Here is a 15,692-nt window from a genome sequence, read left to right on the forward strand (position 1 = left end):
ACTAAGAAGAGCCATTTGTACGCTGGAAATGCTTCATCAACAGTACTTGGATGTTGTGCAATATAAATTCATAGAGATTAAGCAGTTAGTGAATGAGATAATTAAGTTAGGAGAGCAACTGAAGATTGAATTAGGGAAAGATGTAACCAATCGGGAGCTCGTAAATAGTATAAGGCCGGGAAGTATCCAAAGTGATGAACTGTTACTTAGCTTATTTTGACATATATTTAGAAGTCGCTGAATATATATCGCTTTTTGTTCATTCCTCTAATATTCATGTGGGAATGTAGGATTACCTTTGTGGGGATCGGTTCCTTCTTTTTGTTTTACAAGCGATATTTCTATATAACGTTATTTACCAAAGATGCAACGAATGGATAACAAATTTCAAAACTTTTGAAACAGAAAGACGTATCTACTCCTCTTCTTCTTCGCTATCTTCTTCTGCCTCCTCTAGCCAATTAATAAACTTACTAGCCAATCCCTTGACTTGAGCTTCCTCGTCGCCTTCAGTCCACCATTTGAGTATATTATCCTCTTCAACAATTTCTAAATCATACAATGTTTTCAATGCACAAAAAAGCACCACTTGATGATACTCGGAATCTAAATCGGTAATCTGTTCCTCTAATATATTTAATAAATCGACTTCTTCTTCCGCAGTGAATGTTTGTCGACGATACATTCTACCCCAATGACTGAATAATTTGGTTGCCGCTTCTTGGGGTTTCAATGTATCAGTTGATACAAAATCAACAATTTTCTTTAAAATAGCTTCTGTGGTTACACTTCGAACATCGTGGTAGTTGACATTCATTGACATACGTAATGTGTTTAGTTCCAAAAGGGCAGTGTCAATATCATGGTTGTTTTCAATTGCTCGACAAACAGTTGCCACACCTTCAACGCTGAAATCCTCCTCAGGTTCCGACATCATTGAGTTGGATGAAAATCTTCTAGTTCGTGAATGAGTGCGTTTCTTCTTTTTGGTGATTGATGCAATTGATTCATCCGAATGATTGAGAAGTTTCAAGCGTGATAACATGCCCTCAATCTCAACTCCATCATCTTCGGAAATTTTATTGTTAGTTATATCTGCACCAGAATCAATAATGACATTAAATCCAATGACACTATTGGAAATTGTCGCTGATTCTTTAACGCGACCTGATGATGCAACTATACCGGACTCTATGATTGCTCCATCCTCTATAATTGAATCATCCCAGATATATGAGTTCAATATGGACACATTTTTGCCAATAACACAATTTCTTCCAATGACTGACTTCTTAATACTACTTCCATCACCAACTTTTGAATTTCTTCCAATGGCAACAGATGTACCAATTTTACACGATTGTGCAAGTAAGACTTTTTCTTCCTTGTAGATGTTATTAAATTCAAAAGTGTATGACGTATCAGTTAAATTGACATCGGGAACAATAGGGTAACACCATCTTGCCAAAATGTCCTTGGAGACTGCATCATAAGTACCCCAACTTTCCACTCTAGCTGAATAATCTTGATTAATAAATGTATAAACTGTTTTTCTCAATAAATCCGAAGTTAACACCCCACGTAAGAAATCACTTCTTAAATATTGATAATCAAAGTTTTCTTGGAAGATTTGTGGTACATGTGGTGAACAAATATCAACATGACAATCAATTAAATCGTTACGAATGACAAATTCATCAACATCTTCAATCAATTCAGGATCAATATCAATTGATGATTTGGACAAGTCTTGATAGTAGATGCACTTGTCCGTTTTATTATCTAGGACAAATGCCGCTGGATCAATGTGAGATCTAGTTCTATGTAATGGTGAAGCTTGAGTCAAAATCATCGTCATCATATAATCCTTATCTTGAGCCTTTTTGCTCTTGTGGAAATTGTATACTTTTTTAAAATCAATATTACTAACAATATCACCTGTAACTAAAAGAAAATCACCAGTTATTAATCCTCGATTATCAATATCTCTCATGGCATCACCAATTGATCGTGACTCCAAAGACAAGATAACAGTGGCATTCCATTTCGATTTCTCAATATAGTCTTGTATTTGATCAGCATGTGATGAACAAACAAGAAAGATTTCCGATATACCGGCATTGGCAAGAAATTCCATGGTGTATTCGATTAAGGGTACATTGACTAAAGGTAATAAACATCTTGGCTTGGTTGTGGTTAATGGCGAAAACCGAGTCTCAAAGGAGTCGGTTAGCACAACTGCCTGTAGTTTCTCATCCTGTTGTGTTGTTTTCTTGACTTTAGGTGCCATTGCTGACTGGTGGTGCTGAGATGATGGGACTATCTTTCGCAGTGAAATTTAAAAAATTTTTGTTCAGTGCGTTTGGACCATGGATAGCATCTACAAAGTGGCTCTATTACACTTCAAAACCTCTACATCCTCATTATCACATTTCTTTCGTCTCAGAATTCATCAATAAAATTATATACACAGATTAAAATACACGCATTAACAAACATTCGTGTTCAAACCCCAACCGCACTTTGAATATCAAATTCTCCAGCCTTGATCTTATATCCCATACCACTTGATCTATAAAGTCTCTTTCTTTTCAGAGGCGATTCGTTTTTCCTCTGCTACTTTATGTTCAGCCTCCTGTTTCTCAGCTTCCTTTTCGATTAAAACCTGCTTCCAATGAGGAAGAGGCGCAGGTTTGTTCTTGTTGATTTCGGCTTCTTTCAAACTCAACAAAATAGTGCCCAATAACAAAACAACAGTAATAGCTTGTGCATAGACTCTTGCTTGCACTGCCTTTTGAGCAGTAGTCATAACTTTATCTCTATTAATTATGGTCCATGATCCATAAAGTGATGCAGCCCAAGCAGCAACAATGATTTGGTACTTGTGAGCACCCAATGTCGTGAAAATCTTTTCTGAGGTTGATAAACTATTGAATTTCCTATGTTCTTGCAACATTTGTTGCTGGGTGTATTCTGATTGATGCATCATCTTGTCGAACTCCCATGAACCCTGATCAGCCCAGAAAGCAGAAATACCAATAGTTGGAACAGCAATAATGGCTGCTTTAACACTAGCAGTAAAAGTAGCAAACCTTGCTGGTCTTCTGTATTTGAAGAAGGAATAGATACCAGCAGATACAACACCACCGTAAACTAAACCTTTAGCTCCCTGTGACAACACATAGTTCATATGTGCGTTTTTTTCGTCTTCTGAAAGAATCTTCATTGTGGACTAATAATATGTATTAGATATAATGTATAGTTGTTATGAATGCAACAGAATTGGTTTTTTGAATAGGGAAAATCACCAACCTATTTATATGTTCGGAAAAGTAGTAATCAGTCCATCCTGCATATAAGCAAAAGGCTTTTTGCTTTTTGCTCTTCTTCGTTGTCTTCCGTTGATTTCTTTTTTGTTTCCCAACTGTTAAACGACATAATGTTACAATAGCAGTAAGAGAGAAGAAATTTATTATTATTTAGCGCGGAAAGTTTTCATTCAGTCATCATGATTACTTATCGGACAAAATAGGAATAACAATAAGAATACAAATATGAATACGAACCACATTACACTACACTACACATTTCTATTTTTTACACATGACTCTGTTACTTTTGTTCACTTAATTCTTCCGATATTCCACTCGGGATTCATTTATTTTAGGAGATGTGTGCCTGGCAAGTATTACACAAGGGAGTAGTTGTGTAAATTTAGCCACATCGATATACAACACTGTTCTTACCCCGGAATAGGACTGAAACATAGGTTGATTGGATACCCGGTCCACAAAGGCATTTTAAAGCGTCTCTGGTGTATGGAAATGGGTATATATAAGTGTAGAGTTTAAACATATGCCGAACTAAGCTTCGATCGTATAGAATTGATATTTACCCCTTTTGTTCTATTTGCGGCTTTTAAAAATATCAATGTTTCAAAAATGGCTTTTTCCTCAAAACAGATCGCATTTTCAATCACAACGTTAATACAAAATGGCTCATTTGCAGACAACCATGGACCATGATATGCCCATGCCATCCCACCCGATGCCGGATGACATGTGCTCAATGAATGTATGTATACAATATGTTCAACCTCATAAAGCCCTTACTAACTAGATAGATGTTATTTACTTGGGATTGGAACAACTCCTGTATCGTGTTTAAATGGTGGCATATTAAATCTTTTTCCGGTTTCATCATATCAATGGTGGCTATTATTTTACTTTCAGCTGGATATGAATTAGTTAAAGGATGGGTTGCCAATTGGGAGAGAAACACCCTTGCAACATTGACAGCATCATCAACTACATCGAACACCAATTCTACTCAACAACGCAAGTTTAGAACTCAAAGAGGAGTCTTGTATGGAATTCAAGTGTTTTATTCGTTTTTCCTAATGTTGGTGTTTATGACATATAATGGATGGTACATGATTGCCGTGGCAGTCGGCGCCGGCTTAGGTAATTATTTCTGGGGTGGATCAAGTGAAAGAAGTTTATCATGCCACTAAAAATTATAATAAAGCATACCATAGTTTCTTTTATACTGATGATTTAGGTTTAGAGCTCTTCTGTTTAAATTATTGTTTCTCTAATAGGCAATCGTGAACCCCTTCACCTCTAGTAGCGACAGCACCTAGATAAAGTGACCCTGGCGCCTATTTTCTGTTTAAAGCAGATTTGGAGACCTCTTAGCTGCATCTATATCTAGTAAGAAAAGTCGATTTAATTACATTTCTGGCTTTGATGTAATATCGAGTTCTCGGTCGACGGGGTCTTTTTCCAAAAATAGAATGCTGATCTTTAGTTGTAGTCAAGTATTTGAAAGTTGATCTGTACTTTTTGGTTGAATTCTTGAGTTAGATGCAGTGGTCTGATTCCATTATGAGAATGACAGATTCGTGCCCTTAATGCTGGGCAAAAAAAGTGCTAGAGGGGGATTCAAAAGCAAACCTTGTCGGACTTTGGATTAATTAAATTATCCATTTTTCGTTTCTCGATCCTCTTGCTTCTCTTTCCTGGAAAGTTTTCTTGAATAGCCTTTCAAACTACAACGAGATTGCATGATAGGTCCAATGGCGCAAATCCCAAACGAACGTCTCAATTACGTTCTTCAGTGAAGTTCACAGTTAATCAGTTTATCATTAGGTTTACGAGCAATTTCTTCTTTGATAAAAATCTCCCGTTCTATTTGACGGCGAGTTAAAGGTTCCGTTCACTATGTAGTCCCTTTCTCCGCCAAGAATTTGGGGCTTTTGTCTTGAATCAACAAGATAATTAGTTTGATCATTAAATGTTACAAAAATCAAAAGTAGAATAACTCAAACTTCGTTCGAATATAAACGCAAAATGTAGTAAGTCGTTACGATAATGTGAGGGCACGCTAAGCTCGGCTTATTTGAAAAAAAATTGGGAAGGGGGTTGTCTTTCATTCTTGACTGCTCAAATTTGAGCAGAAATAAAAGAAAAGTAAGTATGCATTCTCGGAGAATGAGTTTCTACAATATCGTTACCTCAACAAACTCAATTTGAAACCTACGATTTTGCATGAGTAACTGCTTCCAAGGTATACTTCACTTTTCTCATTTTTCCGTTCTCATTCCTCAATTGAAATAAGTCCCAAGTAGAGTTTTCATAATAACCAACTATGCTTATGAGTTTTTACGTTTCATCATTGTATGGCATGGTTGACTATATTGCTTATTATTATTTAAACTTGATGCTCTTGAACGCATTAAGGGAAAGTTTGCACTATTGACAAAGCATTTTGTGAGCTATATTTATGCTCTCGTCGCTGCATAACAAAATCTCTTATAGAGACACAAAAGAAGATACCCAAATCGATCATGTATTATCGAAATTATATCAATAGATCTTGGGATGCAGCTTTTACCATTTTCAGTAATCTGGTAAAAAATACTAGCTTTTTGTATTATAGGAAGTTGTACAACTAGTGCAACTAATGCAACAGGTTGGGCACAAACATGTTGCTATCTATTTTCAGCATTAAACATCTTGCTCATTCACATCAATAAAAGTCTGGAGTGTAAATGAAGGTAAAGGGTAAATAGGTCAACACAGATAGAGATGTTAACCGGAACAACTCTACATGTGCCTCATATTTTTGTTTGAGAGGAAGAATAGCTGCAAAAAAAATTTTGCTTGTCTTGAAAAAAAGAAAGTGCTCCATGTGGGGATTGAACCCACGATCTTCGCGTCTCAAAAGACTTTGGTACAGTCAAGTCCAAAAGTCGGAACTCGCCTATAAGCACGACGCTATAACCTCTTAGCTAATGGAGCGTAAAATTTGGCAACTGCGCCAGACACCAAATTCTTGGTACAAATCGAGTGGTATGAAAAAGTACTGTTTTCAATTTTACCCCCTAAGAGGTATGGCTTTTTAGGGGGGCTACGACGGTAAAAGCTCTAGAGCGACACTTTTCGTGCTCTCTGAGAGTACATGTGTAATACTAAGCAAAATTTTTACATTCAGTTTGTCCAAGAAACCTCTTCAATCTGTATAGTTGCACTAATAACTTACCGACCAAGTGTCTAATGATTATATCCAACGACACTTCTTTATTTGACCCTATTTTGCTCTACCATTGAACAGAGTGTTTGAAAGAAGTTTCTTGTAACTTTTTTAATAGCACATAACTATTTTGCTATAAATAACAAGGAGGTTTAATTTCAAATTTTAATTTCAATTATTTGTTCAAAATTGAACCAAATCTGTTTGAATTGAACGTTGATTGAACAAATTTGAATCACCTTCAATATTAAATAATTGGGTCCATTCAAGCTCTTCACAATAAGTTCAATCAAATTGCATTGACTTACTTGTTCGAAACTTCATCACTTACACATGCATCGCAACAATGAAGAAATTTCGATTACACTTCGTAATACACCACACTCGCTTTCAACAAGCCTCCACTGGAATTGTGGTTTAATTCTTTTATGATCCTTCGCTTCTTTTTCAAATGAATAACCTCTTAGCCCATTGTGATACCAATTGATTGCTCCACCGAAGGAACCTAACAGTCACTAACCTGACTTTGATTATGCTAGAGTGAAGCAAACTTTAGCCTTACTTTTTTCAAACATGTATCAAGATCTGAAGCATGCAAATGCCAACATTACACCATTGGTAGTGTAATCATAGAGAATGTTATTGTGTTGGAACACAATCACCTCATTGTCAAATTGTTTTTCCACTAATATTTACTAAAGCACCAGAAACAAAGAGAAGTCTTTGATTAGAGTGTGTGTGAAAATATCCATCAGTACCAGTTCGTCTAACAGTTCTGTCATCAAAGATGCACATTCTCGAAACTATAGTATCTAATTCAAAAGCTGTTCTTTTATAGTTATAATTCCGCAAGAACCCAAAATAGACCTCAAAAACAAGCTTGCAGGCTCCAATGGCTTGGTTTTACAACCTAACATCTTTCAAAATTCTTTCTCTAGGTCCTGCCCCATTCTTCAAGTGTGAGTTTCGCAGCCACAAAGATCTATTTTTCATGAGATAATAAAATCTTTCCTAGCGACTATTTTTTTTTCCCTCTTACCTCATCTCACCAATGGCAGACAAAGTTAGATACTACTTGGAACAATCGGTTCCCGAGTTAGAGGACCTCAAAGTCAAGGGGCTTTTTGATAAAAATGAGATTACCATGATTATGAGAAGACGAACTGATTTCGAACATAGAATTACTGGACGTGGAAGCCGACCAAGAGATTACCTCAAGTATAGTGAATTTGAAAACAATTTGGAAAAGTTACGTAAGAAGAGATATGCCAGGTTGAGCAAAGTGGGGTTGATTGATACAAAACCAAGTATAAGTGATTGGGCTGGAGTACGTCGAATAATGTTCATACTTGATAGAGGAACAAAGAAATTCCCTGGAGATCAACAATTATGGGCAGAATACTTAACATATGCTAAGGAAAACGGAGCAATCAAAGTTGTCTACAAGATATATTCAAGATTGTTACAGTTGCAACCACGTAATGTTGATGCTTGGTTGTCAGCAGCCAAGTACGAGTTTGAAGTAAATGCCAATGCCAAAGGTACAAGATTGTTGTTCCAGAGAGGATTGAGACTCAACCCAGAATCCACCACATTGTGGTTGAGCTATGCACAATTTGAATTGACCTATATCTCAAAACTCCTTGCTAGAAGAAAACTTTTAGGGTTGTTAACCGAATCAGAGGAGAAGAAGGAAACCGATGATATGATTGTTTTACCTCAAGCCGAGGCTACACTTAATCTTCCCGATGCAGATATGAATATGCTTGGGAGCCCCGAAACAAACCCTGCTTTGAAAGGTGATGTGTTTTTGGCTGTATTTGATGAATGTGTAAAAGCCACGGGATTTGACGTGGTGGAGAAGTTTCTACAATTAATTGACCAATTTGAGGATTTAGACAGAGATTACTTGTACAATCATGTTCTCAACTACATTCAAAAAGAATATCCAGATGATATTAGGACAGTTTTCATTGACATAACATTACCAATACGGACAACTAATGAAGGATTGCAATTATCAGTCAACAAGTTTTTGGCGTACAAAGCTAAGAACCCAAATAAGGAGCTAACTAATATGTTTACCAACAGATTGATGCAAATTGATGGCAATGATAAAGTAAAATCATTAATTCAAGCGATTATCAAAAAGATTAATCCCGTTTAGATTCCGCATCCAAAGATGCATACCTGTGCTTTCTCAATTTCAGACTAATCCAGTTGTATGTGATTATGAGTACTAATGTAGATGTGACAATAGATGTTAACCCTATGTAAAAGTATAGCATTTGATAACTTAACGGAATAAATTCAATGGGAAATTTGTAAAATCCCGCGTCGTAGGGCAATCCATTTCCTCTTTTAGTTGATCCCCTAGGTTGCAACAGATCCAACCACCTTACCGCAAAGTTCAATGTAAGTTTGTCACCGATAACTGTTCTTGTTGTGTTTGTTCCTGAAGCATATGCAATTGCACTTATAAATGTATTCTGATCTGGATCATTGCTGGTTGGTTTTGTGATCAACACATTCATCGAATGGTCAACGTCTATGTGTGAATCTGTTAGAGTTCCTCTAAAGCTAAACGTGAATGGGACATATGCCCCGCCTTTTTCTATCGACGCAACTTCAGAACTCAATGGTAATCTGCAACTGAATGGAACATCTTCATGAAGGTATAGCTGAAACAAATGAAACAACTCGTCAGTAAACAGGATTGTACAGTTAAAGTCCTCATTGACTCCGTATTTGAAACTTAATGGCTTTGATGTTTCTTCACATTTTGGAAAGGGTCCATAGACGATTCTATTCTGTTGATCAAACTTGTGTTCACCAGTATCGATATTACGTTGTATGCAATCAAATGCGATTTCTTGTCCAAATGTGTAAGGTTCGTACTGAGGGAGTTCGCCCTTGGAGTCCAATGGAAACCATTGGATGGCATATGCGAGGGGTAATATAAATGGCAAAAACTTCATGCCGTCACGAAATGTTGATTGTTTTGTTGTCCCGATTTCGCGTTCAAAATTTACAAAGGATGATATTTATATCTACACTTTCAGATTTACCCTTATTACAATATTTTATATTTGACTATAAGCCTAATTTACATCAGCTCCCACTCCCCTTAGTTTCTCTTAGCGAAACGTCTTGGACCTCTTTGAGATGAAATGTTGACAGTTTGCAATGGGATCTTGAAACCCAATGATTTAACTAAGTCGGCGGTTTCAGCATCAACTTCCAATTGACCGTTGGTATGTGATAAGTCCAAAGCGGAAACTTCTGGAACGTATTGATCCTTTCTTTCTCTTTCTTCTTCTTGCAATTTGAAAGAAATACCTCTAACTGGACCCTTTTGAATTCTCTTCATCAAATGGGTAGTGTAACCAGCAATCTTGTTTCTTAATCTCTTAGATTGGATAACAGCGATTTCTGAGGTCAATCTTTTGTTGGTTTCGAAATCCAAAGTCAACTTTGGGTAGAATCTTTCGATCAAAACTTTAGAAGCTCTCTTGACAGTCTTTGTTCTAACACGTCCCTGGAAGAAAAGTTAGTAATCATATCAGTCGTGCTAAAATGCAGTGACACAGTGGATACAACATCGTTTGATATGCTTGTGGAGTGCTGCTCTTTTAACACAGCTCTCCCATTGACTTATTTGAGTATCTCTCTCAACCCCTCAACTGGCTCCGTAAATGCTCTTAAATGTCCATGTGTATCATAACTGTACACTCTACCATTATAACATACCATATTTGTTGGTTATCTATGTGGTGATGTTTAGGAGTAAATTGATACTTTTACTATTTCTGTGTTTGATAATTCTCATTGGAAAAAATTTCATATTTCGCACACGATTTAATAGCCCTAAAAACATTCCAGTCACATGATAAAAGTGACTTCTAAATTATCTCTTCTCACACACGACTTTCACCTTAGAGCCGCACACATACGTTCACACAACCCAAAACAAAGGGGGCAATCTCTGGCGGGGGACAAACACACATCGCGTCACGAAATCCGATAAATACCTTGATGGATTCACGAACTAAATTATTTCATTGTGATGTATGTTCCACTGACTGTACCAATCGTATAAGAGTACAATGTGCTATATGTACGGATTACGATCTATGTGTCCCTTGCTTTGCTGCTGGACTTACGACGGGGGATCATAAACCATGGCACGATTATCAAATAATTGAACAAAATACGTACCCAATCTTTGACAGAAACTGGGGTGCCGATGAGGAGCTATTGTTGATCCAAGGTTGTGAGACATTTGGATTGGGTAATTGGGCCGACATTGCGGATCACATTGGTAGTAGATCGAAGGAGGAAGTGGCAGAGCATTACTACAAGATTTATCTTGAAAGTAAGGACTACCCATTGCCTGAAATGAACAAGGACTTCACTTCAGTATCACCGTTACAGTTCCTTGAAGAAAGAAAGGAGAGACTAGAGAGAAGGCGGAACATGCCTTTGCCGCCACCGAAGGGCAAACCAGCAGCTTCGGTTCCACTTTGTCACGAGGTTCAGGGATTCATGCCTGGTAGATTGGAGTTTGATCACGAAGCAGAGAATGAAGCAGAGGTTCCTGTAAAAGATATGATATTCGACCCTGATGACCAGATAAATGATATTGAATTGAAATTGACTATTCTTGATATATACAATTCCCGATTGACAACCAGAGCAGAACGCAAACGAATAATGTTTTTGAATAACCTCCTTGAATACCGAAAGAATATAAGCAATGACAAGAAAAAGTCCAAGGAGGAGAAGGATTTGCTAAAAAAGGTTAATGCATTTATACGGGTCTTGAGTCCAGAGGATTTTGACTCGTTCACACGCGACCTTCTCACAGAAATAAAGTGCCGCATAAGAATACAGCAACTACAATCTTGGCGTCAAAATGGAATCACTACTCTCGAAGATGGAGCAAAATTTGAAAAAGACAAAGTGATTAGAAGTGCACACTATACAAGGATGGGTAATGGAGCGCTCAGTGCTAGACACTCAGCAACCCCAGGCATCAATGGCAATGGCAAAAAGTACCCCTCTCCACAACCCGATTTCAAACCAAAAGCGCCAGTTAATAGAGCACCTTTGGATATAAGTCATGCTGCTGATTTTGAACTTCTTTCACCCGAGGAAAAGCAGTTGTGTGCAACGTTGAGAATTTTGCCGAAACCATATCTAGCGATCAAGAACCAATTAATGAAAGAAGCGGTGAAGAACAATGGAGTATTGAAGAAAAAGGATGCTCGTCAAGCATTAAAGATTGATGTCAATAAGGCTTCCAAAATTTATGAATTTTTTGTTCAAATGGGATGGTTGTCCCAGGGGTAAGTTTCAGTAAACAGTTACTTAAACTGTGAGATTGAGAATATCTGAGAACGTCTTCTTGATGTGTTCAAATTTCTCACTTAACTGGGATTCCTCGGCACTCAATTGACTAGCATATTTGTTCAACACTTTGTTCAACAGATCATATCTCATGTACAACTTGTACCTTTCAACATAGAGTTGGTTGATGAGTTTCTTTTCTTTTTTTTGTATAGAATTCAATTCGTCACACCATTTAATAAAAGTTACATTTGAATCAAGATCGACTGAACCTTTCACGTCGGGGTGCTTCTCTTGGGTTGCAGTAATAAAGGGATTATTTAAAGGGCATGAGTTGTCGAAAGAAGAGTCATGGTTTTGAGTCATTGTAATCTCCACTTCCCTAATTCTTTTTCTGTACCCGGTAAACTTCAAGTTTTTATTCAATGACACCGAGTTGACATGTAGTTGTACTGAGTTTCTAAAGTTTGTACAGTTTTCTTCGTGTAACTGTTCTTCGTCAAATAACGTGGTGTTCATACTCCCATCAGAGTCAGAAGCATCAAATTCTAGCATGTTACTCTTTGGAATCTTTACCATAAACTGGTTGGCCTTTGTTGCGTTGCATTTTCTTCGTTTAGATAATTGTAGATGGTCAGTCATGTTGGTTGCAAATGTAAAATGAAGATAGAAAATGTTGATTCATTGGTTGATAGAAATTATATTCATATCTCTACAGTGAGTTCTTATCTACAGGATATTGCAGTTTGTAGCTACTACGTCTTTTTGCATCTGCAATGAATCTTGTAATTTAAACCATACCGTGACACAAGATTAACGCCAGTTGTATTGAGAAAGATCTTACGTAAGAGAACCGTGTCGTGCGCTTTTCCAATGAATGGCATTTAAAAACAGCTGATTATTTTAATGCAAAAGAGAGAGAGAGAGAGAGAAAGAGAGAGTATCAAACGTTGCACTACTCTCAAAGCTTTTGTTAAAAAATGCGCGACAAAGTTGAATAGTGTGACAGAAAACAAAAAGTTTCCATCTCAGCGCTTTAAAGAGTGGAGTGTATTTCAAGCCAACCAACAACGAAGGCCCCCCATTGTCAATCGATACTTCTGAACGATAAAAATCAACTAATAAAACCAATCGACTTCCCTTTTTACATTTCCAACCTAATACCCTGTAATTAACTATGGAGAGCAATAACAATAATGTGGACTATTTACAATTTCAGTCTGAACCATCAGAAAGACACAAGGGAAAGAAACATATAATCATTGTTGGAGCTGGTATAATAGGTGTTTGTACAGCCTATTTTGTTATCAAGCACCCCGAGTTTGACCCCGAAAAGTATCATGTTACATTGATTGAGAGTAAGAGAGTGGCGGGGGGAGCTAGTGGTAAAGCAGGTGGGTTACTTGCCTTGTGGGCATTTCCCGAGCAAATTGTGTCTTTGTCATTCAACTTACATCAAAGCTTGGCGAATGAATACAATGGTGCAGAGGAATGGGGATATAGGCGATTAACCACTGTTTCATTAGAAGGTGACATTTCTAACGTTAAGGAGTCTGAGGACGATGAAAATGAAAATAATGTAGAAGATAAAAATAACATATTTAAGGATAGTTTCAAACAAGCAACTGCACATGATAGTGACTCCTCATCATCGCTTAATGAAAAACCACCTAAAAAGACAGCTAGAAACACGAGGTCATCTTCAGTCGTGCAATTGGATTTCCCCAAAAACGGTCTTCCGTCAAGTTTAAATTGGATTAATTCTTCACTTATCGATAATTGTTCCACGTTGGGTGGTACTGATACAACTGCACAGGTTCATCCATATAAATTTACAAACTTTATGCTTAGAAAAGCGGTTGAATGTTCAAAAGGTGCGTTGGAATTAATTCTTGGTAAAGTTGAGGAAATTACATACTCTGAGGAGACAGGAACTGCCACTGGGGTCATATATCAACCAACATCAGTGAAAGATAGTGATAAATACCAGAATAAATTGATTGAACTAGGTGCAGACCAAACAGTTCTAACTGTTGGACCTTGGATTTCAAAAATCTTGCCCGATTGTCCTATATCTGGGTTGAGAGCACATTCAATTACTATAGCACCGTTCAAGGATCAACCGGTTAGCCCCTATGCTATTTTTACCGAGCTCAAAGTGGGTCGTAATTCTTACATTTCACCAGAGATTTACGCCAGACAAGATGAAGTTTATGTCTGTGGAGAGGGTGACAGCGCAGTTGACGTCCCAGAAACAACAGACGATGTTGAAGTTGTGAGGTCAAAATGTGATGAGCTTTACAACCAAGTGAGTAAAATCTCACCAAACTTGAAAAAAGGACATATATTGAGACGACAAGCTTGCTATTTACCAGTATTGGATGTACCTTCATCAAGTGGACCTTTGATTGGAGAAACAAATGTAACTAATCTATATCTTGCATCAGGCCACTCATGCTGGGGAATCAATAATGCACCTGGTACAGGTAAAATAATGAGTGAGTTGTTGATGGATGGTAAAGTCAAATCGGCAGATATCTCAAGTTTGGATCCATCATTCTACTTTGATGCTAGTGTTATCCTAGAGGACTGATCAATTGGTTTTTTTACTTATTGGTATTCGCTGCATGGTAAACCTTTGCTTAATGGTTTGAATAACAGATAGTGTTTTTACCATGAACAAACTCAAAAGCATCACCAAAACAGTGGTGACTAATTTTTCGTTCTTCACCCATAGATCGTAGTCAAATAAATGGATCTCGTCTTTCTTTCTATTTGTAAGGTATCTGTCATTGGTATTTCTGGCTGGATTCCAATTGGGCGTGACCTTGTGGAATCGGTCGTTCTTCTCCACCCCTCCATTATGTTTTGGGTTGTTCACAATATCGTGGAAGATCTCAAAAGCTTCTGGACGATCACTCATTATAAAGCCCGGAGTTGGATGGAACATTCCTGGATCTGTGCTTGTTAAGATAATTGTGTAATGTGGTGAAGGAAGCTTCCGCAAGATTTTCCTAATCAAGTCGTCGTGCTCTCGTAGATGTGCGCCTCGATCTCCTGTTATTGAACTCAATGTTATCTTAATGACTCTGGTTCTCACATCAAAGTAGTCTGCAACCTCATTGTCATCGTCGTGCCAAACGTTAATCGTTTCAGCATCGCAAGTGTTTATTATATAGTCTTCAATAAAGTTCAAGTCAAGTCCAGGTTCGATTCGTGGCAACCCGACAATAGTCGAGGACATGTACAAGTAGTTGACCAAAAAAGGCCAGTTTTCTTTCTTTTTGTCGGTTAGATCTTCATATGTAAGTCCTGGTTGGTCGACAATAACATACGCATCCGATGAACATTGAGTTATTAGCTTTTTCAACATGTTGGTCACTGACGTAACGTTGTGGGGCTTGAGGTTAGATTCATTGATTTCAGACTGTAAGCCTGGGACAAGCTTGTGTGAGGCAACTAGTAAGGGGGCTAGTGAATTGACAGCCAATGGTAAAAGGGTGAGGAATGCTAGCAAGATCATAGTTGTTAACACTTGTTCAAAAAGGTTTCTAGGATAATCTTTTTTTCCTTTTTGCAACAACCGAATTTATGATGAACGAAACGGGACAAGGTGATGTTGCCAACGCTTATTTATTGCTTCTACACTCAAGATATTCCAGTGGAATGAATATTTAAGATCTATTGCTCGTCTCTATACTCTTTCAAGGGAGGACGAAGAAGGGCTTCACACACTTAACATACCCTTCCACCTGTATCATAGAACCTTCAGTTCCTCCTTATTGACCAAATTCGGTTCATTCTTTACA

The 15,692-nt window shown here is 37.5% G+C and overlaps 10 protein-coding genes and 1 non-coding gene across 11 annotated transcripts; 4 read left to right on the plus strand and 7 right to left on the minus strand. All coding sequences in view use genetic code 12, as the record gives it.

The window, feature by feature from the left end:
* Positions 1–415: 415 nt before the first annotated feature.
* CORT_0A09820 (Gcd6 catalytic epsilon subunit of the translation initiation factor eIF2B) lies at positions 416–2,290 on the minus strand (the record flags this gene model as incomplete). The annotated part of the gene is made up of 1 exon (XM_003866758.1): positions 416–2,290. The coding sequence occupies one exon, from the start codon at positions 2,288–2,290 to the stop codon at positions 416–418; it is 1,875 nt and encodes a 624-aa protein (XP_003866806.1).
* A 282-nt stretch (positions 2,291–2,572) lies between these two features.
* Positions 2,573–3,226, minus strand: CORT_0A09830 (hypothetical protein; the record flags this gene model as incomplete). The annotated part of the gene is made up of 1 exon (XM_003866759.1): positions 2,573–3,226. The coding sequence occupies one exon, from the start codon at positions 3,224–3,226 to the stop codon at positions 2,573–2,575; it is 654 nt and encodes a 217-aa protein (XP_003866807.1).
* A 767-nt stretch (positions 3,227–3,993) lies between these two features.
* CORT_0A09840 (Ctr2 low-affinity copper transporter of the vacuolar membrane) lies at positions 3,994–4,513 on the plus strand (the record flags this gene model as incomplete). The annotated part of the gene is made up of 2 exons (XM_003866760.1): positions 3,994–4,074; positions 4,124–4,513. 2 exons carry the CDS (start codon positions 3,994–3,996, stop codon positions 4,511–4,513), a joined length of 471 nt encoding a protein of 156 aa, XP_003866808.1.
* Positions 4,514–6,184: 1,671 nt separating this feature from the next.
* CORT_0_Ile(TAT)_10 lies at positions 6,185–6,302 on the minus strand. The gene has a single exon. It is a non-coding gene (tRNA).
* A 1,283-nt stretch (positions 6,303–7,585) lies between these two features.
* Positions 7,586–8,701, plus strand: CORT_0A09850 (hypothetical protein; the record flags this gene model as incomplete). The annotated part of the gene is made up of 1 exon (XM_003866761.1): positions 7,586–8,701. The coding sequence occupies one exon, from the start codon at positions 7,586–7,588 to the stop codon at positions 8,699–8,701; it is 1,116 nt and encodes a 371-aa protein (XP_003866809.1).
* CORT_0A09860 (hypothetical protein) lies at positions 8,688–9,512 on the minus strand (the record flags this gene model as incomplete). Its single annotated transcript, XM_003866762.1, has 1 exon — positions 8,688–9,512. The coding sequence occupies one exon, from the start codon at positions 9,510–9,512 to the stop codon at positions 8,688–8,690; it is 825 nt and encodes a 274-aa protein (XP_003866810.1).
* Positions 9,513–9,661: 149 nt separating this feature from the next.
* On the minus strand, positions 9,662–10,287 carry CORT_0A09870 (Rps17b ribosomal protein 17B; the record flags this gene model as incomplete). The annotated part of the gene is made up of 2 exons (XM_003866763.1): positions 9,662–10,072; positions 10,285–10,287. The coding sequence occupies 2 exons, from the start codon at positions 10,285–10,287 to the stop codon at positions 9,662–9,664; spliced, it is 414 nt and encodes a 137-aa protein (XP_003866811.1).
* A 282-nt stretch (positions 10,288–10,569) lies between these two features.
* On the plus strand, positions 10,570–11,886 carry CORT_0A09880 (Ada2 transcriptional coactivator; the record flags this gene model as incomplete). The annotated part of the gene is made up of 1 exon (XM_003866764.1): positions 10,570–11,886. One exon carries the CDS (start codon positions 10,570–10,572, stop codon positions 11,884–11,886), a length of 1,317 nt encoding a protein of 438 aa, XP_003866812.1.
* An 18-nt stretch (positions 11,887–11,904) lies between these two features.
* On the minus strand, positions 11,905–12,525 carry CORT_0A09890 (hypothetical protein; the record flags this gene model as incomplete). The annotated part of the gene is made up of 1 exon (XM_003866765.1): positions 11,905–12,525. The coding sequence occupies one exon, from the start codon at positions 12,523–12,525 to the stop codon at positions 11,905–11,907; it is 621 nt and encodes a 206-aa protein (XP_003866813.1).
* A 535-nt stretch (positions 12,526–13,060) lies between these two features.
* Positions 13,061–14,476, plus strand: CORT_0A09900 (hypothetical protein; the record flags this gene model as incomplete). Its single annotated transcript, XM_003866766.1, has 1 exon — positions 13,061–14,476. One exon carries the CDS (start codon positions 13,061–13,063, stop codon positions 14,474–14,476), a length of 1,416 nt encoding a protein of 471 aa, XP_003866814.1.
* On the minus strand, positions 14,477–15,406 carry CORT_0A09910 (Big1 protein; the record flags this gene model as incomplete). The annotated part of the gene is made up of 1 exon (XM_003866767.1): positions 14,477–15,406. The coding sequence occupies one exon, from the start codon at positions 15,404–15,406 to the stop codon at positions 14,477–14,479; it is 930 nt and encodes a 309-aa protein (XP_003866815.1).
* Between the last annotated feature and the right edge of the window lie 286 nt (positions 15,407–15,692).

The sequence above is a fragment of the Candida orthopsilosis genome (genome assembly GCF_000315875.1).
Source record: "Candida orthopsilosis Co 90-125, chromosome 1 draft sequence".
Taxonomy (NCBI): Eukaryota; Fungi; Ascomycota; class Pichiomycetes; order Serinales; family Debaryomycetaceae; genus Lodderomyces; species Lodderomyces orthopsilosis.